The sequence below is a fragment of the Anser brachyrhynchus genome (assembly GCF_964034855.1).
Source record: "Anser brachyrhynchus genome assembly, chromosome: 1".
NCBI classification, from domain to species: Eukaryota; Metazoa; Chordata; class Aves; order Anseriformes; family Anatidae; genus Anser; species Anser brachyrhynchus.
Genome location: NC_137694.1, coordinates 57,711,196 through 57,733,882, shown reverse-complemented (window position 1 = coordinate 57,733,882; position 22,687 = coordinate 57,711,196). Strand labels below are relative to the sequence as shown.

Sequence of the window (22,687 nt, the reverse complement as noted above, 5' to 3'; positions counted from 1 at the left end):
TACAAAAATCCAGAATTTTCATGTGTTTAAAATTATTTTTTCATGTCTTTAAAATTATTTATTTTTTTTAATAATTTTTTAATAATTAAAATTATTTATTATTATTTATTTCATGATTTGTTGTTAGCCAACCTTTCTGTAGTAGAAGGCCTAACTCGTGACCAAGAATGTTTGTGGTTAGTACTACACTAAAAGCGGGGACTGAAATTAGAAAATATCCTCACCTGATTTGTAGTCCTCAGCTGTGGGAGTAATGCCATTGGGACCAGTGGGATTATAAAAGTGAATAACAATGAGGCTCTGGTTTTGTAAGATTTCTAAAGACTTACCCGTGGAAAGAAAAAACAGCAAGAATATTTGAAAAATCTCTTCTAGCATTTGCTTTACTAGGTTTTTCTTTTTCTGAGGTAGTCTTAATATATCTTGTCTTTGTGAGAGCAATTGAAATACTGATTATATAAAGCCAGATGCAATTTTTCTTCTTTGCTTTATTACGAATATTCAGTTTGGCAAGATGTCTTCCTTTGGAAGGCCGGTTTAACAACTGTGCTGTGTGGTTTAGGGCCAAAGTAAGTACTCGGTCTTATTGCCAAGAGTTTGTGGTCAACTTTGGAAGGAACAGATACTCCTTCTATTGCCTAATCAAACATGCGTTAGTACTTAGTGCTGGAAAACACAAGTGGAAGTGATGCAGGTTTAAACACGTGCCTAGATGTTTCCACTGGATGTGCTCTGTAGCATGCCTCACCAGCTGGATGTGAGCGTCCTGTGCTGCCCGGGAAGGAGTCTGGTTCAGCTGACTTCTGTTTAGTGCTCTGAGAAGCCTCCCTTCATATTTTCTGTCAAAGATTATTGGTGCTGTTCCCTGTGTGCAGCCATGCTTTATGGCCCATGACTTATTTCTGGTGTTTCCGGTTTTCGTGATGGGTTTTTATGCCTTATGAGGGAGCGGGTTTGTTAAACATGACGTTTTTATATGCAGAATATTTGCAAGCTTTATGCCTTATCTCTGTTCCCTGTTCCCTCTCATCTTCTCGGGCTGTGACAATGACTTTTATGTTGGAAAAGCACAGAGGGAAGGAAGGCAGTCTAGGCGATTTCCCCCTTCCCTGGCCTCTCTGGGTCCCTGCTGGTGCTGAGAAGCCAGAAACCGAGTGGATCTGGGCATAGACAGTATTTCCGTGGAACAGGGGCTGTCCTTGGCTCACGTAAGGACAACTTGGCTACCGTTTTGGCCTCGTCCTCTGACCGTGCATGCCCAGGCTGCAGAGGGTTGCGGGCTGTGACCAGAGAGCTCCGCCAGTGCTTGCAGGTCTGCGTAGCCCCACGGGAGCTGCTCCTGTCCTTCTCCCCCATCCCCAGTCCACCCGGACTTGGGCTCTGAACCAAAGTCAAGTTAGGGAGCTGCAAAGACTCTGCGTGTCCTTCTGCGGCAACTGGGTACGGGAGGAAAGCTGGAGCTCAATCCCTACAGCTGGTGCAGTGGTAGGCCTGCCTGGCTTAGCACTTTCTAGCACAAAAAATCAGTACCTCCTGCAAAGTTTCCTGGGATGCATAAAATCGGACGTTTACCTTTGAATAAATCCAGGACTGGCTTCTAAGGAGAATTTTCTAGGGAGCATTTCTCAGCATTTGCTCTTCACGGAGGTAAAGAAATAAGAATGCGGTGTATTTATAACAGTGGTTATCTGTACGTAAAATAAAAGGGAGAAATGGTTCTGCAGTGAAGCTGGGGGAAGGGGGGGTGTCTGCTTTCATGGGGGGAGATGGAAAGCGGCCAGGATTTCTCAGCAAATCTGGAAGAGATTCCCCGCTTCCTCAACTCCAGTAAACCCAACCAGAAGACAGATGTGTGACATCCCCCGCCCCCTCCAAACTCATGTGCTTCTTTCAATCTGGTCAGTTTTCAATAAACTCTGTGCCTTTTTGGCTGTGCTGTTGGCACCAACACAAGCCAGTCCTGCTGGGACGGATTATCTAATGGCCCCAGGTACCATGTAGATGGCTCTTTTGGCAGGCGTGGAGGTACAGGAGAGGATTTGGACCTATTTGTGGGGTCCGCTGTCTCTAATGCATCCAGCCAGGATGCAACGGAGACGTTTGTCATGTGCCAGGTGCTGTGTGTGAAACCAGTGCTCCTCTGGTACCTCCACCTGCGGGTGGCTGCAGATTGTTTAGGTTTGTTCATTCTTCTGCTCTTCTGGGAATTAAAAATAAGAAGGAAAAAATTGTCAATTAGACCTCTGTTGCCAAGATTTCTTTCTAGCTTGCTGCTTCTGGTTTAATAAAAGGATCTGTCCCGTGGCTGTGTTTTGCTTCTCAGCCTCTATAACACTTCCAACATTTTTGCAAGTAATTTCTTAAGCACCGGAAAACACAGAATCTGCAGTTGCAGATTTGTGCAGCGCTTTTTTCCTTAAGTGGTTCCTTACCCACTTTTACCCACAGCTGTATTGACAAAGCCCTCATTACTTCCTAACTCTCCATGTTCCCCATTAACAGCTCCTTGAGAAGCGGTGGCTCAGCAGCGCAGCCCGGCCAGCGCCACCCATTAATTCTGCTCACGCGGCTGCGAAGCTCCTTCCCCAGCGTTTCCTCTGCCTTGGATGAGCACTAACTCCCTCTGCCACCCAGCAGCCTTTGCCTTTTCCCCTCGAGTCTTCACTGAGTTGACGGATACGTGTCTGGTTTTAACCCTCTTTCCGCTTACCTTCACCGCTTTTTCCCTGAAAGCCAAGCAATCCCTTACGAAACCCCCAGGGGCTGTTGCTTGCTTTTCATTTTTCTGCCTGCCTTGCACGTGCACACACACAGATACGCACTTGTCTGCGTGTACACACGTGGAAATTGTAGCCTGTAGTGGGCTGTGACCAGCAGCAGGGGTTCAGGTTGTCGTCTGAAATCTGATTCATGGTTTGGGTAGTTATTAGCGTACCTGGCTAATTAACATGATGCGATCTCCTTAATTGGAGGAGTGGTCTGCTGCTGTAATATAACCTGAGCTCATATAAAGCACCTTCTGAAGTGGTGCAGCTGCGTCTGTAGCACAGGTTAGAGCCACAGAACCATGTCAGTGAGAAGGTAGCTGGGGAAACGTGGCCCTGGGGTGAGCTGTTGGGTGGTACGAACTCCACGGGTAGGCCACTCTCCAGCAAAGGCCAGCAGAAAGTGGAGCGAACGATGAGGAAGGCTGCTGAGTAACAGGTAAAGTGCAAGCACTGCATCTCTCCGTGAGAACAGGGAATGTGGAAGTCCTGGTATGAAACCTGCTCACCCTGCAGTCTGTACTTGCAGAAGGCAGCGCATGTGCTTGATGTGCCAGTATGGCATAACCCTATATAACCCCATCAAGTTTTAGCCGCTATTTAATTGAAATCTTCAGATGTAGAACTGTGCCCTCACTGCTCTTGAGTTAACACCATGGTCGATTTCTCTGGGAGCCACTGAAAAGGAATCCCAAATTCATCCTTATGTAAATCCTCTAGCTTTGCATCCGAAATATCAAACTTCCCACTCTTTAAAAATCCCTTCAGCAGCGGTATCGGCAGCCTCCTGCAGCACGCTGGATTGCGCACGTTGCGAGGAGCAGCTCAGGCAGTGTTTGTAGCTCTGCCGTCAGACACGACACCCTCGCTGGGCTGGGGCTGCTTTCTAAATCTCATTTATCAGGTTAGACCCAAGCTGTCCGTGTGATCGCTATGGGGTTTTTTAGACAGAGAAAGTTGCGTGCAGCATCAAGAGAACAGCGCGGTGTCCGGGCCGCTCGGCACTGCACTCCCATCAGCGCTCCTCGGGCTGGCTTCCTTCCAGGGCGCTACGTCGCAGCCAGGCAGGTCACATCTGATGTCAGGACTGCCTGGGAAATGTCTCCCCACCGTCGCTGCTGGGCGAGTCATCGCTCTGACTCAGTTGTGTTTCAAGTCTCACCCGTTAATGCTTGTAACGCAGGGGAGGCAGCGGGGACTGCACATTCAGGCCCTGGCCCTGACTTGCAGATGTCCTCCTGCAGGTCCTGAGCGCTGAGGTCCGGGTGCATGGAGCTTAGGGGTGAATCCTCCCTCCGCTTGGGCAGGTCCCTCTGAGGCTTGTGTGAGAGCAAGAATTGATCCTTCAGCCTGAGCGCAGTGCAGATGAGTTGCATTGTCACCTTTTCAGAGGCTTGGGCCACCCTCAGCGGGGCTTCTGGAGGCACAGGGGGGCTGCCCAGCGTGGGACAGTTGTGTGCCAGAGCCGGGTCCCTGTGCAGGACCTCCTGAACGCAACGGGAGCTATTCGCTCTCGAGGAAGACAAGTAGCTGATGGTGAAAATAATAAAACGCACATTTTGCAGCTCAGAAACCCATCGGAAATGTGTGCTAAATACTGGAGAAAATGTGCTTTTCTGTGCTCCAATAACACTAGAAATGGACTCACGTTGCATATATAGTTTTATCACGCTTTCTAAACAAAGATTGTCAGAATTGAGAGTGCTTTTCAATTCGTATATTGGGATTTTCTTTTAACAACACCCGTGAAAACATAAAGCCAAACAAATGAAAAGATCTCTTCATAATTTTGAAGTTGCTGACTCATATCTGCAAGCAGAAACATCTCCCTACCTTTGTCTGGATAGGCTTTTTCTTGTTAACGGTATGGCCTTCTGCTTCTCAGAAGTACTGCTGACCCTCACTGACCCTTTTGCAGTTTTAAATACCAGTGACTCGCGTATAGTGCTTTGGCTGCCCTCGTCACGTAGGTTTGTGGGCACCAGTCCCTTGCTGGGGTGAGTGCAGAAAGGAAACACCTAGCGTCCTCCTCAATAGCTAAAGGATCCTGCAAACAGAAATCATTTAAAGTAGCTGTAATAGTTAAACTGTACAAAAGGTGTTTAAGTTAAAGTGAGGTTAGGTCTGTACAGCTGTGGCCACTTTGCAGGTAGTAAAAGAGAGGAAGGGACAGCCAGAGGCATCTCTGATCATAGAATCAGAGTGGTTTGGGTTGGAAAGGACCTTAAAGACCACCCAGTTCCAACCCCCTGCCATGGGCAGCGACACCTCCCACCAGACCAGGCTGCCCAAGGCCCCATCCAGCCTGGCCTTGAACACCTCCAGGGATGGGGCATCCACAGCTTCTCTGTGCCAGTGCCTCACCACCCTCTGAGTGAAGAATTTCTTCGTTGTAGCTACTCTAAACCTACCCTCTTTTAGTTTAAAGCCATTCCCCCTGCCCTATCCCTACGCTCACAGCCCTGTGCAATGGGCAGCAGGGAGTGTGCGCTTGGAAATGTGGTAGGGACAGGGAACAGCCAGGGCTACGGGTTGTTTGGGCCTGGGATTTGTGGGAGTGCTGGCCCTCCTGCTTTGCAACTCGAGCGTTGCAACAAAATGTCCAAAAAGGAACTTCCTCAGCCTCCTCACAGACCAACAGAGAAATACTGAAACAGCAAATGGCATTTTACAGCAGGTGCTTCTCCTGCTCTTTTATCCGTCAAAATCTCATGTTTGTGTACAGGCAGACTGCTGCTGATAACAACGATAATAATAAAAAAGCTGGAGCTTTCGCACGTGCAACGTGGGATGCTTAATGTTGCCGTGTGCCAGGAGGCTGAGGAGGAAAATGGTGCACGGGACGGGATGCCGGTGAAGCGAGCTACACGTGTCTCAGGAGGAGCACACGGTTTAGGCAATCCCTCACCTGGTTAAGGCGCTATTATTGGAGCGGGCTACGCGTTACGTCGGATAACATTTGTTTTCCTAATATGCCATTCTGCGACTGGAGGCACTCGGTGCCACCGCGCTGCTGCCTGGGAGCCGGCAGGAAAAGAGGCGAGAGGCCTGGAGAGCGGCGGGGAGCTGCCACGTCCGAGGGCGACGCGGAGAAGGACGTGTGATACCGGGACAGGAGAAGAAGCGGGCGGTCGTCCCCGTTTGAAAGGATGCTGCCTGGTTGTTGCCTGCAGATATCTGCAAGGCAAAGGAGCTCGCAGGTCCCCCCGCTGTCCCGAAATAGCCGTGAGAGAAGCGTGGGGCTCTGGGCTGCAGGGAGAGAGGCTGAGAGCGGGTAGGAGCCGACGGGGTCAGGGTTTGGCCTTCGCAAGCAGAGCTGAGCGTTTGCTGTCGCCTCCCCAGTGTATCCCGCAGGCTTTAAGAGGAAGGTGTGGAAGTGGAAGGAGGCCCGGGGTGCTGCTTCTGTAAAAAGAAATGTCTTGATGCGTCAAGAGCAGCCCCGATAATTCCCTTTTTAGGTTAAGTAGGAGCCTGCTGAGGGCATGCTCTGAGAGGAGCTGGCTGTCCCCTTGCCAGAGACCGGGGGACAGTGCTGGGAAGGGTCTGGCCTCTTGGGGTCTCCTTGTTGTTCTCCTCCCCCATCCCTCTCTCTGCATCGCCATCTGGGACGTTTCTTCCCTTAGCTCAGGAAAACGTCAAAGCCTGTGCCGAATTCCGTTCTTTTTTGGGACATGACTTAAGCTCACACTTAGCTTCCCAGCCGTGAATCGAAGAAGCCCGGAGCGTGCATTTAGCGGTGAGGGCACGTGAGAGAGGGGCTGGAGGAAGAGGTCGGAGTGCTTGTGGATCCATGCCCCGGCAGGGTGCTTTGTGGCACTCGAGTTGCTCCTCGCTTTGCACTTCCCTTCAGGCAGAGTCCGGCCCAGCAGGCTCTTCCAAAGGGTATAAGGTGCTCATCTGCTGCATGGCTGCTCTGAAACACAAAATACCAACCTCTCCTGGTTGTTGCCTGCCTTCATGCAGCAGAGAGAAATCAGTTGTGTGTGCTAGTGATGCGATGCTTTCTCCTTATCTTTTTTTTTTTTTTTTTGCACAGTGTCATTTGGAAAGTGGTACATATCTTGCTGGTGGCACGTTACCTTGTGGATTGCCACCTCCCTATAACTTTGTGTTCCTCTTTCTTCTCTGGCACACAAATAGCATTAAAAAAAACCAAAAAACCTTCACATGGTGCATGGACTCTTGAAGGGTATTTTTAACCTATTGCACTCAACCATATTTGGGTCTCTTCTCAAAATACAAACTCCCTGACATGCTCAGATATGCAGTAGCGGAGCTTTTTGCCTTGGAAAAAGGAATGTAATATACTCTGAGTGAATCACATGTCCTCCTGGACAGAGTGCAACTGGCCTTTAGAGAAAGTCCCTCTGCTTCCACAGAATAGCAGCTCTCTTCCTTTTCAGGATATGCTGCACCAAATAGTCCTGTTTATTTCTTTTTCCTCGTTGAAGTTTGACATTTTATAGCAAGGATGGTACAATTCCTGTAAATAGTTTTATTTGCCCTGCTCTATACTGCAGTGGGGCAGGTTTTCTGCTGAGAAAGTTTCTGACCTGCACAAGAGGGGAAGAGAAAGAGCGAGCCCCCAGGTCGCCTGTTGTTTTGTAGGAAGCCTCTGTACAAGCATATCTTCGTTTCTGTGACCCACTGTGTTCACTCACGCAAACTGTAGCCTAGAGTTTAGTTTCCCATTAATTGTTTCCAGTGCACCAAGGTCTGTGTGTAATTATACACGTTTTTACAACTCCAGTGTGATTTGCAGTTCCTTTTCCTCTGTTTGCGAGGTAAGTGATGAGAGCAACTCCCACCGATCAGTTGTTCCCCTCGCCCTCCGCTCTAATAGCCGGTGAGGCCAGCCCTGCTCTTAGATAGATATTTGGGTGGAAAATGCACTCGTTTTATCCTACAAAGCGTGTGAGCAAGCAGCAGTCCTGGCTGCGGGGAGCTGGGGCTGGCAGCCTGCCCTGCCGCGCACAGGTACCGGGGAGCCCTTTGGCACCAGCCCCCCCGGGCGGCACGCAGCAGCTTTCCCTACCCTTTTGTCCCTCGATGCTTTCCAGCTTAGTGTTTTGCACGCTTGTAGGCACAGAAGCGCTCACTCTGCTTCCTCCGACCACCACCGTCACCGCGATTTAGCTGGGTTGTGGAAATCTTTTCACGGCGGCTGCGGGAGAATTTGTTCTTTTCTTATCAGCCGGCTTCAACGGTGGCGGCAGGTCTGAGGAAGGTAAAAGCTGAGAAACAAACGCAGCCTGGTCTTGAGGTGATGGAAGCGCATTTAAATAGAATAATAATGGAAGTGTCAAGTCAGCAGAAGATGTCATATTTCAAAAGGAGGTTAGTCATTTACGTGCCTGTGCGATTTGGGAACCCGGCGTCCCAGGGAAAGTTAGCGGCCTTAGGGCTTCTGCGTCCTTCAGCGCTTTTGAAATGTCTCATCCCCCCTTCAGAATATTAATGTCAGAGCTATGTAAAGAGAAATTTTCAAAAGATAAATAAGTGGCATAAAGAGCTGTAAATAGGAAGAGGATATTCCAGAGGCAACATCCTATTAAATCATTTTTCTCAGGGTGGATTCTTTTTGGGGTAAAGTTATATATTTAAAATGTAAAGTATTTGCCTACTTGGCATCCAATCCAGACTTTTTATTTTTTTCCTCTGTGGGAAGGGACCACGGAAGGAAAGGAAAGGCAGGGAAAGCAATATCGAATAAGAATAAGCAGGAGAAAGGAAGGGAGCAAAAGCAGGGGATGCTGCTGCACTAACAGTATTAGGATGAGATACTGAGCTAATAAACTGAGGGAATATCTAGCTAAAGAGAAGGGGAAGGGGAGCCACAAAGGAAGGAGGCAAAAAGTATAAGGTTCAGAAGAAGAAGGTGGGAGCAGGTTAATTACAGACGTTCCTTGAGGACAGCAGTCACTTATACGCTTCATCTCTCGCTCTCTCATTATACCAATCTCTGTTAACATCCCCTCGCCGTGGTACCCACTTTGCAGTTTAGATGAAAGCAGTCTCGCTGTGTCTAAGTAGTTTTCAGTGCTCCTGTCTAAGTACAGGACTTTCAGCATAGTTTACAGGTTGCTCTTGAACAGATTTAATTTTTTTTTTAAATGATTTTACAATCTTTAGAATTTTGTAGTATATTTCTATAAGGAGGGATTTCTTCTACCCTTCCTCAGCCCTTCGCCACCCAGACTTTGCGGACAGCCACAGAGGATGCCCGCAGAGGAATACCCTTCGGGACAGCCACGCAGCCCAGCTGGGGATGGCAGGGCAGTTGTTGCACCCTGTGTGGCTCTGTGGCTTTTGTCTACCATGATCTCAGAGGCAGGGGCCTTCCGAAATGGTCAGCTGCAGATGCTTTATTTTATTTTATTTTTTAACTCTAAATTCAGACTTGAAACTATGGCTCTCACTCATGGTTTGGTGCATTTCTCTTGATCCCTAAATAATTTTTAGCGTAGATGTGGGCAAACTGTGTGCTGTGTGTTTTGTATAAGGCATGGGCAGCTCCTGCTAGGACGTGGGGCTGTTCAGGTCTCATGAAGTGAGCGACCGCGTCTCTGGCAGTGACCGCGCTCAAGTGGGGGCTATGGCTGAATCCCACCATGCACTTTAAGGGGTCGTTTTGTGTATTTTTGCTCAAGTGGCAGAACAGCTGGTACCTAAAGGTGTAGCAATTTCATGCAGCCAGCGGTAGGCTTAAAAGTGAAACGAACCAGGCTGATTTCTGATGCTGATCACAGATAACCTCAACAACACAGTGGGATCAGCTGCAGAGGTCCCGCTTTCAGCTCCAAGCACGAATCGCGCATCGCATCGATGGGAGCTGCTGGAGACAGCCTTGCACATCACCTCTACACTCCTGGCACCCTGGGGTGTGGGGGTCCCCTCTTTCCGCCCTGGTTAGTCTTTGCAGAGCAGCAAGGAAGCGCTCCCAGCCCCAGCACGTCACCCAGAGCAGGATGTGGTCCTGTGCTGGGCTCCTGCCCTCTTTTTGGGATACGTGGTGCGAAGCGGGAGGCGGGGGGAGGGCTTGCTGGGGGGGCGCACCGACCTCGCAGGAGCCCCATAGATGAGCGTGGCTCGTAAATCTCACTCTTCAGATAATCCTGCTCTAGAGACAGGGCGAGACATCTTGATTTAGACCTGCGTGAAATTTGCTGAGCCAGTTGCTCTCCCGTGGTTTCGTTTTGCATCTTTCCTTCTCTCTCCCTGTATTACTGTATGTGCTCTCTGTACGTTGCACACACACACACACATGCACCCTATACCTGTTATTTTGCTGCTAGTGTACCATAGCACTCATGTCTGTGTGCTTTCCCAGGCCGTTCATTGTGCTGCCTCCCCTGATGGAGTGGATACGGGTTGCCGTGGCTCACGCGGGGCACCGTCGCAGCTTCTCGGTGGACAGTGATGACGTACGGCAGGCAGCGAGGCTCTTACTGCCTGGAGTTGACTGTGAACCTCGACAGTTAAAGTAAGTCCACACAAAGATCTGGTGCTTTGTGCAAAATAATGTCTCTCTCTCTCCTAGTGACAGCGATTTAGCAGGCAGGCAGAGGGCTCTCTTATTTCCCAGAGAGGTGCACGGATGCTCGGGCTCGTCGCTGCGTGCGTTGCGAAATCGGCTCTGGTATTTGCTCACATCCGTGGATAAGCCGGTTGCATGGTAATGGGTGCCTGAATATCTCACAGCTGGATCGAGCCCATCATCTGCTCGCCTGCTTTTTTTCTCTCACTATTAGGTTCTGCTTGGTAATGAGGGGCTGAAATCTTCTGCTAATTGTCTGCTTCGTATTGCTTCGCTCTAGAATACCGAGATATAATTGGCAGGGCTGCAGATATTTTCACTGCTTTGTTTTCAGCATTAATGGTAAAAGGGCACATTTAAACTTATAGGTAAGGCTACCTCTTGCAGTAAAATTGTATTTTTCATGCTAATGTCAGTTCAAATTAGTTGTAAATGTCAGCCTGGATAATTTGACTTTTTCGTGTATCAAGTGTGACCTTTTGGTTTTCTAATGAAGTCCTAAAGTATTTATTGCCAGGATGTGCTTTTAGTGTCTGTTTTGCTTTATTATTATGTACATGTATAACAGCATGATCTAGGGCTGTGCTGGAGTCAAGAATGTATTTGGTTTTGATTTTCATGTGAAAAGGCATTATGAATCTGCCAAAGTAGAAATTACTCACTGATATTACTTTACAAATTTGTATGTAAAAAACAATCTTTAGCAGTCTGCCTGTCATACGGCAGTAGGTGCATTCTTCCCTGCAACACAGAAAGCAGAGCAACGATCTAAATGATTAGCTGTGACAACCTGCATCGGAGCAGCTGTGTTTTGTTGACTCCGGCCTTGACATGCTCTTTCACCAGAGAGTATTATACTTTACTTTGTGATCTGCATAAGATTTTTATAGTCATGGCTATTGAATATTTAATTGAAGAAATATGTTGAATTTTGAAAGCTAAATCTGGAGCGTTTCATATTTCAAATATTGACTGTAATTGCTTCCCTTCAGTGTGAACATCTTGACCCTCATTTCCAGAAGTGCAGCGTTCTGCATCCCTACTGAAATGTCAGGACTTATCGGTACTACGCATTTTCTGAGGACCTAGCACTTGGTCTTGAAAAGGCACAGTTAATTAAATTTCTGTTTCAGTATTTAGGTACGATTGCAAATAAGGCAATAAGGCTTGTGCTCTAAATCTTCTGTCTTAAAAATGAAAGTATAAATATTTGTGCATTTAAAAAAGAATGATATACGTCATTCTAACAAGTTATATTTTGTCAGTGTGTATGCACACGCACACACACGCATATATAAAACACCATCAACTGGTTAGATGATTTTCCAAAAGTTTCAAAATCACTTAAACTTGGGGAGAGTTGTATTACGCTAGAGGAAAAATTATTAATGATGAGGAACAAATCAGCACTTAGTTTAAAGTTGCCATCAAGAATTAATTTCATAATGAATGTAAGCGGCGGCTGCTGTCTTGCTCGTCCCACAAGTGGGAATGAGCCTGAGGAGCACAGCCCAGAATTAATCAGGTGGGAGTGGATAAATAAATCGTGCCAGAGACAAGCTCTGGATTTCACAAAGACCAGACTTTGCAGCATGCCCTTATTTGACTGTAGGGGCCTGATTGACCCACTGATGTCCCAAAATGCGAATCTCAGGAATCTCGAATCAGAGGTCTGCAAACGAGTGTTGATGTACTTGGTGGTTATGTCGAGGTCGGTGCGTGCCGCCAGCGTTCTGCAGGAGGCTCTTTGTGTAGCTGAGGCTCTGGTCCTGCGTGCCTGTAATCCCGAGATCAAAGGAAGGACTGTGCTTTTCTGAAGAATAACGTGAAGCATCAGGATGTTAATCTGAAATCTTGCTGCTTGTAATTTTTTATTTGAATTCCGTACAGACCCTGACCGCTTCTCATTGCCACTAAGCCGAGCACCGGCCTTTCATGCCTCCCTGGGAGGGAGGAAGTGTTCCCAGCTATCAGCTCCCCAGCAAGCACCAATTCCATCAGTGCAAACACAGGGTGTGTGGGGGGGACCCAACAGCCTTACAGGGGATGGCTTTTCAAATAAGCTGTGGGACGGATGGCAGCTGAAGGATTTTAAATGCAGTGAGCTTGGTATATTTTTGTGACTTGGATAAATATTTCTTAATAAGTAGAACCTTGAAACCAGTTCAATTTCTAGGCTTTTCTTAGCAATCTTTTTTAGTCCCTTAAATAGAGGAACCCAAACCAAAAAATTCACCATGTGTTACATCCCATGGCCCATGTCCTGTGCTGTGATATTGCATCATTCCGTGGTGTTGATTCACGACCTGTCATAGCAAACGCGTAAAGCAAAATCAGCTTCCACACTGGAAAAATACGCATACGGAGAGAGGCAGAGCTCTGGCAGAATCTCAAAGGCTATGAAGTTCAGATAAAAAACAAATGTTCGGTTTCTTATCTGAAGTACAGCATGGAGGTCTCCCAGCGGAGCTGTGTGACACTTCCCAGCACAATCACATACTCCAGCAGTGAGGTTCCTGATATGTGGCTTTGTAAATCATCTCTGCTCTCTTCCTGCCTTTCACTCCGATACTTCCTCTCTTTCTCCCCTCTTCTGATCTTCAAAAATCCATCTCCTTAATTTCTTGCAATGTTTTCATCTCCAGAAAGAGGAGCTGTTTTTGCTCTGGGTAGAGGACTGAGGGAGGCTGGAGTCAGGCAGGAGCTGTCTGTCTCCTTCCTAATCTCTTTTCATTTTACAGCAGCAGACGTGCCAGAAAGTTTCTACCCTTTCCCAGCCTTGTCAAATGAGCAGGGATCTAAATGTTCACCTTCCCCCAGGAGTGGGAGCTTTAAATAGAGCAGTTGTCTCTACCTCTTGCAAGGAGCTAGGTTTCACAGATGGATTGACTGCTGGTTGTACAGCAGCTAGCCGAGACTGAAGCCCAAGTTGCGTCCAAAATATTCTTTGTCATGGTGGGAGACCAGACTTAAATAACACCCCACCTGTTCCCAGGACGTGTTGTGCTACCTGAGGCAGCTGGACAAAGTCAGCAGAGAGTTGTGTGCCAAGTAGCTCTGTACTGGCATAAATCTAGTGAAGGTGGGTGTCTGCCCCCAGCACTAGGCCTCTGGTTAATGGAGGTGTCAGGGATGAAGGTAATTTGTTGTCAAAAAGGGACATGCTGGTAACAACTGTGTTGGACCTTCTCAGCCAAAATACAAGAAGCTCTTCGCACGTCTCTTTCCTTCTTCCATTCCATAGGATGTTTGTTTCAGAAAAAATACCCAACGTGTTAGACATGTGCTGGGGAGAATGGCTAATGGATGGCTACATATGGGGGACTGGAGGCTGAAGGCAGAGAGAGAACGAAGTAGGAGCATCCTGTACTGTTTAGCACAAAGGCTGCCATGCTTTTTATCAGGGTCGGTGGTTTTATTCCTTTTTATAATATATTATGGCAATCCTGGAGGATGTAAAGGTGCTGGAACAAATTGATGCAAGAGAGGTAGTAATGTCATGCAGGAGACTGTTACATGGTCAGTCCTGCTCCTGACTGGTTAAAGTGCTACTTTTTGGACAGTCAGAGGTTAAAGGAAGGATACGGTCTGGGGTGCAATTGCGCGTGTGGGCATGCACGTTCATTCTGATATCCAGAAGCAGCGAAAATTTAATTCTCCTTCAGGCTAGGCATTTCTCTGCAGCTACATTGGTGGCTGGAAACCCTTTCACGCTCGTTAGTGCCCTGTCCCCTTGCTCAGCTCTTCGGAAGGCTGTGAAGCTCATATCTGGCATTTGTAAGAGAAGCAAACTTCACTAGTTTCGATGAACAGTTTCTTCTTGTCCATAGATGAAAAGGTCTGTGTCTTCTCTTGTACGCTGGAGAAACAGGATTGCTTTCAGCAACATTCATTGCTGTCTATCACAGCCCACAGCTGCTTCACTGAAGGCAGGTCTTGGCAGGAGGAGCCCAGAACATCTCTTTAAAGAGGTCTGAACTCCATTTTGGCAATTTTAACCAAAGGACAGTGATAGGCAATGGAAGTTTTGCATCAGGCTCCTCACGGGTGAATCCCACAGAGGTCTGTTGTCTTTTTGCCCCATCCCATATTGATGTGCGGCCTGCGGGGCTCCCCATATGCTTAGCCAAAATTTGTTGGAGGTGAGAGCATCGCTGCTGCTTGTCCCAGAGCTGGTTGAGAACAGCCTCATGCAAGGCAGAGCCCATTTGCGAAGGGCAACATGGCAGCTGGCGGTGTCCCAAGGCATCTGCTCAGCATCAGGGGCCACTTCTGACATGTTCCTCTTGATCCTTCAGGGCCCAGAGTCTGTTCTTCCCTTCAGCTGATGAGTGGCAGACGTTTAAGCTGTGATAACTTGATCCACCTTAATTGCATGCTTATACACGTAGGCAGCATTTCTGAGTTACGGGTGGGTTCCCCAAGGATGCTGGGCTCACATACGGTGACCACAGCAAATATCCCTTTTCTTCTCTGACTCGTGAAGCGGAGTCCTATCTCTGGTCCTGACTATGGTCATATCCTTTTTTCTCCTCTCTTCCTGGAGTGCAGAGATGAAATCGGTATGTTTATGTCCCAGCCTTGAGAAGGCACCGGGGGAGGTGTGCATCAGTGCTAACAGATGCCATCACCCAAATGTGAATACTTTGCTTCTGTCTTCAGGAAGAAAATCCCGGGGAGAAAGGAAAACTAAATAATAACAACAAGGTTATGGCAATGGAAAAGCAGTAATCAAAAAGAGAGCAAATTATGCAGCTTAATGCACTCAAATTGGGGTGACCAGATGACCTCTGTCCCAGAGATGAGAAAGAGCTGCCTCATGAAACCAGAAGGTCAGAGAGAAATATTTTTTAACAAAACCCAGAGTGTGGTACCATAACTCTAAGGATTAATAATAGCAGTACCCAATATTTGAAGAGGATGAAAAATGATCCAAGGAAAATTCCAGCCCCTTAGTGTAACGTCAATAATATGCAAGGCCTTAGAATGGTTTTTGAAGCAAAGGCTAATTAAAGACATGTTGTTGAGGGGAAAATGGGATAAAATGTGACACAGATTTTCTAAAGATAGAGCTTGCCAGACTAATCTAATAACTTTGTGATAAGATAACTGATTTTCTACCCCAAGGAAATTCAGTAGATTTCATCTTTTTGGAGTTGAGTGATGCAGTCCATGCAGGGAGCTTTTAGTTAAGACAGAGCTAGAGATTAGTGTAGGAACTGGAAAGCGGGCAAGGGCTGGCTAAAGAGAGGTGACAAGGGATGGGGTTGGCCACAGTGAGGTTAAAAGCAGAGGTCTTCAGCTCTCCATCATAAGAGCTGTTCTTTTTTAATTTTCAGAAAGGGCTTTGGCACAAATATTAGCAGTGTGCTCATGAAGTTAAAATTTGCTGATGCCATGGTGCTGAGAGGCATTGTCCAAACAGAGGAAGTTTGGGAAATCATCCAGGAACGAGTGGATGACCTTGAGGGCTGGGACAACGGCAGTGAGATGAAATGCAGTTTTCCACAATTGTAAGGCAAGCGCACAGAGCTTAGTTTAAAAATGCACAGTATATGCAGTATAAAATATACTGTATTGGGAGCTGAGTATTGAAAATGGGTTGGTAAAGACTGTAGTGAAGTATTTCCTCGCAGAACGACTGTGAACCACCCAAATGGCTGTTTCCTTAGCTGGGAAAAAAAAAACAAATGCAATTTGAGGGTGCATGACAAGAGGAAAATACTGGTGCCTCTGTAGGTGGAACTGGTAGGAAGTGATGGGGAATAGCAAATATTGTGTTCACATCAAGAAAATATTCACATTGGACCAGGCACAGAGAAATGGGCTGGCATGATCTGAGTTTTGACAGAATGTTGTTGTAGAGGAAGCCTGAAAGAACGGGGCTCATTTAGCTGAGGAAAGTGACTGCTATGGGAACATGGGGCTGTTCTCTATAAATATATTGGGAGTAAACACCACAGAAGGAAAAATGCTCTCTGTTTAAAGGGACATGGGAATATGTGGATATGAACGGGTCATGAGTAAGTTTAAGCTGCAAGTGCAGATGGGTCCAAGCCTTGCTGCAGGGAGGGATGGGGATTATTAACACTCCAGTCTTGTGTGCTTCCACAGGGGCTGCCTCATCCCAACCTCACCCAGGGCTATGAGTTGCATTTGCAGCTCTGATCCAGAAAGGTCTCCGGGCAATTTCAGTATCTGAATGCCTTTGAAAATCTGTCTTTAATTGAAAATCAGTCCTAATTTCCAATTAGCCTTGAACCGGGAATACCTAGTCTGCTTTTCTGTCTGGGACCATCCCTCTTAATGAAGGTTCTCTAGGAAAATAGGATTATCGACCTCAAGAGTGGAGCTAATTTAACATGAGGATATCCTTGGCTCTCTGTAGAGAGTTTTCTGAAGACTCTGGAAAGGGAAAAACACAGCAACGCAAAGGCAAGATGTGCAGTAGTTTTCTTCTTTCAGAGCAGCCTACACCATTTTCCATGTCATCTTAATACTATACCACACATACACTCTTCTTACTTTCAAGTGAAAGAAGGGTTGCATTTAATGTTTTATTTATGGAAATCCTCTGTTTGTACTAGAGCATGAAAATATAAATAGACGTAATAAATAGACATTTGAAGGCACAAAAATATTTCCACTGTTATTCACTCTCTTAAAATGCACAGGGTAAGGCGCTGAGGTTCTGGAGAGAGGGAGCAGAAAATTGCTAAGAAAATCTGCTATTTAATTAGATACTGCCACTGTTAAGTAGGGACGGGTGGTGTTTGCCCACCTCCTTGAATGTCCTTGTTCTTCCCACAAATTTTCACTAATCCTTTAACACCAACCGTGTCTATTGCCATAATTAGGCACAAAAATGCCAAACCAGCAAGCGGTTGTAAACAAGCTGCTTGACAAAATCCAGCAGTCCCTTGGGGCAGATGGTGCCAGTAGATGAAGGAGATTTTATTACTTAAAAGATAGAGCATGGGTTTCCTGAGGTGAATCTCAACCTGTCTTGCCAACCAGCTGTTTGAAGAAAGCAGTAATAAAAAAATTATTGAAGGGGATGGACTTCTCCTTATGTTCTCCTTCACTTCCAGGGCAGAACACACTTGTATTTTACAGGCTTAAGTATAAACAGACTTTCTGTTTTGTTTTTTTTTGGTTTTTTTTTTTTCCATTGCGAGCAAGTTCAGCAGTGCTTCATATGCTCTGATGCTATATACATTCCTTAATGCAATCATCGGGATACAGGCAACATATTGCCTTCCAGTAACTAGTGAAACCTTAGATTAGTGAAAGATGAATCTGTACTCAAATTTTCCCCTGATACGTTAGCCTTATTCAAAGTTTGAAGTCAGATTCAGTTTTGAATATGGTTCCTCGCCTATATTATGCGAGTCTGTAATATTAAAAGTGTTTTGAAATATAGATTTGGGTCTTGATTTTGATAGTTACATCACATTTTAAATGTGTTTTCTGGTATCTGTAACCAATTTATTGTCAGGCCTTTGACAAGAATAAGAGATTGGTTAATAAATACCCAGAGTATTTTTATTTTCTTGTCTAATTTGGCTCCTGATTAAAGTAAACAGGGATACTTTATGTCTGTATTAAAAAGTAGTGCTCTTCATCACTTCGATCAACATGTTTGTGCTTATGTTTTACTTTCTCCAAACCAAAAACTCAAATAATTGTCTCAATATAGTATTTATATTGGAGTCCTTTTAATATTAACATTATATTTCCCATTAGCACGTCACTGGGAAAAGAGCACTCACAGATTTAAATCAAATCATCTACTGCTCCTGCTACTGCTGTTCATGTCTGTAGCCTCACCGAAGAGCCCCAGGCAAGGAACAGGACCCTTTTGTGCTATGGGCTGTGCACACCCAGATCAAAACCGTGATCCCTGACCCCAAGAAATTAAGCATTGCAAATACATGCATATAGCTAGCTAAAATATGACTCCTTCCAGACTTGCAGCCAGCTGAACTATAATTTCTGACGTGAGACCTCATTCATATTTAGGACAGAGGCATAGTGAATAAACTCCACGGAGCTAAAGAAATGGACTTAATTAATAGATTATCATTCTTTTAATTGAAAGGGCTGATGACTGAGTCCCAGGTGGACAAAGAAGGCTTTGGTGCTTGGATATCACGATGATGATCTGTTCATTTCAGCTGAGGGAAGTGTTTGTCCTGCTGCTCATCACATTCTTCTTTCCATTTCTTTTAAATTAACTATTAGCTTGAGATGCTGGCATGTATAGCTTAGAACATAATTAGGACGTTCATGCTTTTTTTTTTTCCTTTTTATAACATTTACAGAGCGTTGCATTTTTTTAATTGTCCACTACTGACTCTGGCAATAATCCCCTCCAAAAGAACAAATAATTAAAAAGCTATGTAATAAGAGAACTGCTGCGTATACCAGTTACGATGGAAACACTTTGTCTTTGAATCATCTGTTTTCCCAAATGCATTCAGTCCGTGAGTAACTTATTAAAGATCCGCACAGACCTTATCTTAGCCAGTCCAAGTGACAATGAAAAAACTTGCCTTTAACCGTCGCTGTAGAAGTGCCGCATTATGTTTTCATAACGCGAGTTCGGGAAAAGATAAAAATAATTTGCTCTACTGTTAGGAGCCGTTATAAATGAAGAAGATTGCCTTTGACTCCTTTCAGAGGTTCGAGTATTTCGGAGCACGATAGGATGTCATGGTCACCGTGCAGAATTTGACAGGGGCCATTGGCAAATAATTAATGTTACCATGGCACTGCCCATATAAAGCCCCAGTAAAGTTAATTATGTGCGGTGGTAACTCTGTAACGATCTTGAAGATAACTGCTGTAGGAGCAATATCCGTGAGGAATTAAAAGAGGCTTGGGAGAAAGTTGTACGTTAAAAAACATGCTCACAGCTTAGCTACAAATATAAAATCGGGATTTCACTTGCTTCTGGTTTTCCTTGTACCTAAAAAGGCAGTCGTTTGCTTGATTCATGGTTGAGAAGAAGCAGGCAGTGAGTTTGTAGGCTGTGTGACTGAACCCCTGGGTTACAGAGATGGGTTTGCTGCTGACCATGAGTCCTGTGATCAATGCACGTTAAGTCAAGGACAATATATGCAACCTCTCAGTTTTGAAAGTGTGAGCACGTGTACAGTGGTGGTGGTCCCAGGGAGCTGCCCAGCTCCACAGTCTGCTAAATGTGGGAATCCAGAATGGGCTTAGCCTTTCGAGGGAGGATATCAGACTCCAAACATGCTGGTCAATCCTGCCTTTGCCACTGTGTCACCTCTCAGAGACCTCAAAGTTGACCAGCCCTGGCTAGCATCCAGGGTGGTGATGTCCTGCCCTCCTGAGACTGTCCCCAGAGAAAAGGGGACGGAGAGCCATGGCCTCCTGCGATCTTCTGCTCCTCCCGTCAGCCAGCCCTGTCCTTTTGATGAAGAAGCATCTTTTTTGCAGGGTGAGGACTTGGGGAAAGGACAAACTTGTGAGAGCGCTGGCAGCCGGCAGAGCTGCCAGCAAGCTGACGTGGCCTTGGAGGGGATGTCCAGCTGTCGAGCCGGTGTCAGTGTCCTGTGCGTTTGGAAAGATCCCAAATACTTTTTGGCAAAAGGGCTGTGAACTGACTGTGCAGTCGGGGGGGTTTCCAGTTCTGTTTGCGTTGCCCTTTTCGGCTGCACTGATGCTGGTGTCCCTTACTTTGCAAGCACAGCTTTACAGCTCTGAAGCGAGACCCTGTATATTTAGCTGACTTAACCATCCCTCGTCAACCTTATTTTTCAGACTTCTTCCTATCCTTTTCCCACCTCTTCATAGCTTGTCAGTATATTCATTGCATTACAAAGATGGGAATTCGGAGTGCGTCAGGCCAGGGTGCTTGCTCCCTTCCTCCTTTTATCTTGCATCCTTTAATGTTTGTGAGTCTGTGTGTTGTCCGTGATAGAACAGCGTCCACTTACATCGTGTAAAATGGAGCTGAGACCCCCGCTTATACTCAATAGAGTGATCCTGGTGGAGTCAGCATTATGCAGTTACTGGTAAGAAGGAGGACTTGGGAGCAAATGCAGTGCTGTGTTGGCTTAGAGTTGATTTTTGATGCTTTTGGGCTTGTTTTTTTTATTTTATTTTTATTTTTTTTTCCATTCTCATTCTGAAATATGACGGCTCGTTCTTTCTGCTGTACCATCTTCCCAGTTGGCTTTCTCCAGTTTTAAAAGTGATGCTGTGTTCTCCTATTCTGTACTTGTAGTTCCTGATCATTTTTGATCTGTCTCTTCGCTGCTTTATATCTGTAAATGTTATATCTCCTTTTCCTTAACTCATTCATCTCTCTGGCTTCTTAAAATGGTGCTACACTTTCTCTTCCGAAGTGTTTTCCATTTTTTTCCCTTGCATCATGCTCTTGTTTTATTAAACTCCCCAGTTTGATCATTATCCATTTTATTAGTCAACATAATGGTGGCAGCAGCAATGATCTGTGTCAGTTTTTGCCACCATACTTTCCTTTGTCCCATAAATCAGGGTCTCATGACTTGTCCTTTTGGCTGTGTAGACCACTGGTAGAGGCACTAAGATGTGGTTTCTTGCTTTGCGGTTCTTTGTCTAGATGGCAATTTCTTCAGTGCTGCCCAACAGCCTTGCAGCTCAGACCCTCCTCTGAATCTGAATTATTGTTGCAGTGCTTGTACAGCTGTAGCACCCCAGAGCCATAGCCTTGGGCCAAGACTATTATCCTCCCCAGCTGATTGAAGAGTACTAATTTGCTGACATCCAATATCAGTAGTGACTAATGAGTCCTTGACTCAAGTGGGTGAACTGATGTGCTCTTAGGGGACCAGAGCAAACTCACAGAGGAGCAGCAGTAAGTAATGTCTGAACCCATGCCAGAGCAGAGCTCTGGGCAGCCCCTACAGAACAGGTAAGATAGGTCCTTGTTGCTCCTTCCTCCCACGTGTGGGTTTGCATCCCAGGTCAAAATCCTGTGTAAAAATCTTTGTGTAAAGAGAAGATCATCGCTAGTGTGCTGCTTGCACCAAGCCTGGCTGACGTCAGTGAAGCTCTGCCTGTTTCTGCCAGCACTGAGTTTGACCCATTTTATTCAGAGCCTATATTACATACCTCAGTACAAATGATGAAGCAGTGGCTTAACACAAGCAGTGATTCATAGTGGCAGACAACTCTGCAGTCCTCAGAGGATGTCTGGATCTTTCCATGGCTGCACTTCACTGAGGAACCACCTTGTTTTCAGCCCAGAGTCATCTGGAAATGGCCAGCTGCAGCTGGGAAGCCCAGCCACTCTCTCCGTGCACTGAAAATCCCAACATCTAGCTTTTGAGTATGCTTTATCCCTGTTGTGCATTAAAGGAGGGCACAGATGATCTCTAGCATCCCATGTTATGGGGGTAGCAAGTACCAAATGTTGCTGTAGCTCTTGTGCCAGAAATGTGCCATACGGTGTGAACGTGTAAAAGCAGCAATCGCTCCTGCGGATCTCTGTGTCATCGAGCTCAGCCCTGCATATCTGTGCTGCTTTTTTCTTGTTCCTGAAACTTGCTCGTAAACAACTGCGCAACAAACAGCCTGGTTATGGTTTTCTTTCTTCATCTCTGTTGCAGGCATATTACTTCTGCAGAATCTGTTACTGCTGTTAGTGTTTATTGTGTTTGAGTGTCATGTGTTAATCTTGTGGCATGCTGTGGTGATGCAGCGTCGTTCGTGTTCCCCTGAATAATGGTACTCCAAACTTTGTTTGCGTTTGTAGGACATCAACTTTTAAGCAGCCAAAAGCAAAACTGAGTATGTAGAAAGAACAAAATATTTGATTTCCAGTCTGGTTGTGGCCCAGCAAGGCAGAGAACAATCTTAAGCTCAGATGCCAGTTTCAGTACTGAGTCCTGCAGAAGCTTTGATCAAAATCCTTTGTATTTCCTGTCTCACTTTCCTTCCTCTGAAAGAGGAAGAACGACAGCTACTGCCACATACCACTGCTTCTATATAAACGGTGTATTCATTGCATATTGCTGTTGAATATTAAGCGGTGTATCACATATTTTTGTAAAGCTTTGATAAAGCACGTTGAAGGAGAAAGTTAAATAATAACGATGTGTTGTTTGTATATTTTTTGGTTTGCTGCATTTTTTTACATTCAAATTAGAAAACAAATATTTGATGTGTATTTGCCTTTTTCATTTTTGATCTTGATTTTTTTCTTCATTCATAAGTAGCCCCTTGTTTTCTGACCTAGTGTTGTTGGAGAATGAAAGTGATGTTTTTCCAAACAGTTCTTTATCCAAGTTCACGCCAAAAGCACTGTGGATTTGGACTCCACCCTCTACCCCAGACACTCTTCAGCATGAAAGAAAAGCAAATCTGTCTTTTA

At 45.9% G+C, this 22,687-nt stretch overlaps 1 protein-coding gene across 4 annotated transcripts in view; it reads left to right on the top strand.

Moving 5' to 3' along the window:
* The window catches only part of ABTB3 (ankyrin repeat and BTB domain containing 3), a 178,101-nt gene that overhangs the window by 107,568 nt on the left and 47,846 nt on the right, over positions 1 to 22,687 (top strand). For 3 of the 4 annotated variants that reach the window (XM_080590523.1, XM_080590524.1, XM_080590526.1), the window contains one exon: positions 10,096 to 10,248. The exons of the other annotated variant lie outside the window; for it this stretch is intronic. In XM_080590523.1, the coding sequence (XP_080446649.1) occupies positions 10,096 to 10,248 (153 nt within the window). The remainder of the gene's footprint in view (positions 1 to 10,095; positions 10,249 to 22,687) is intronic. 4 annotated transcript variants of the gene reach the window in all.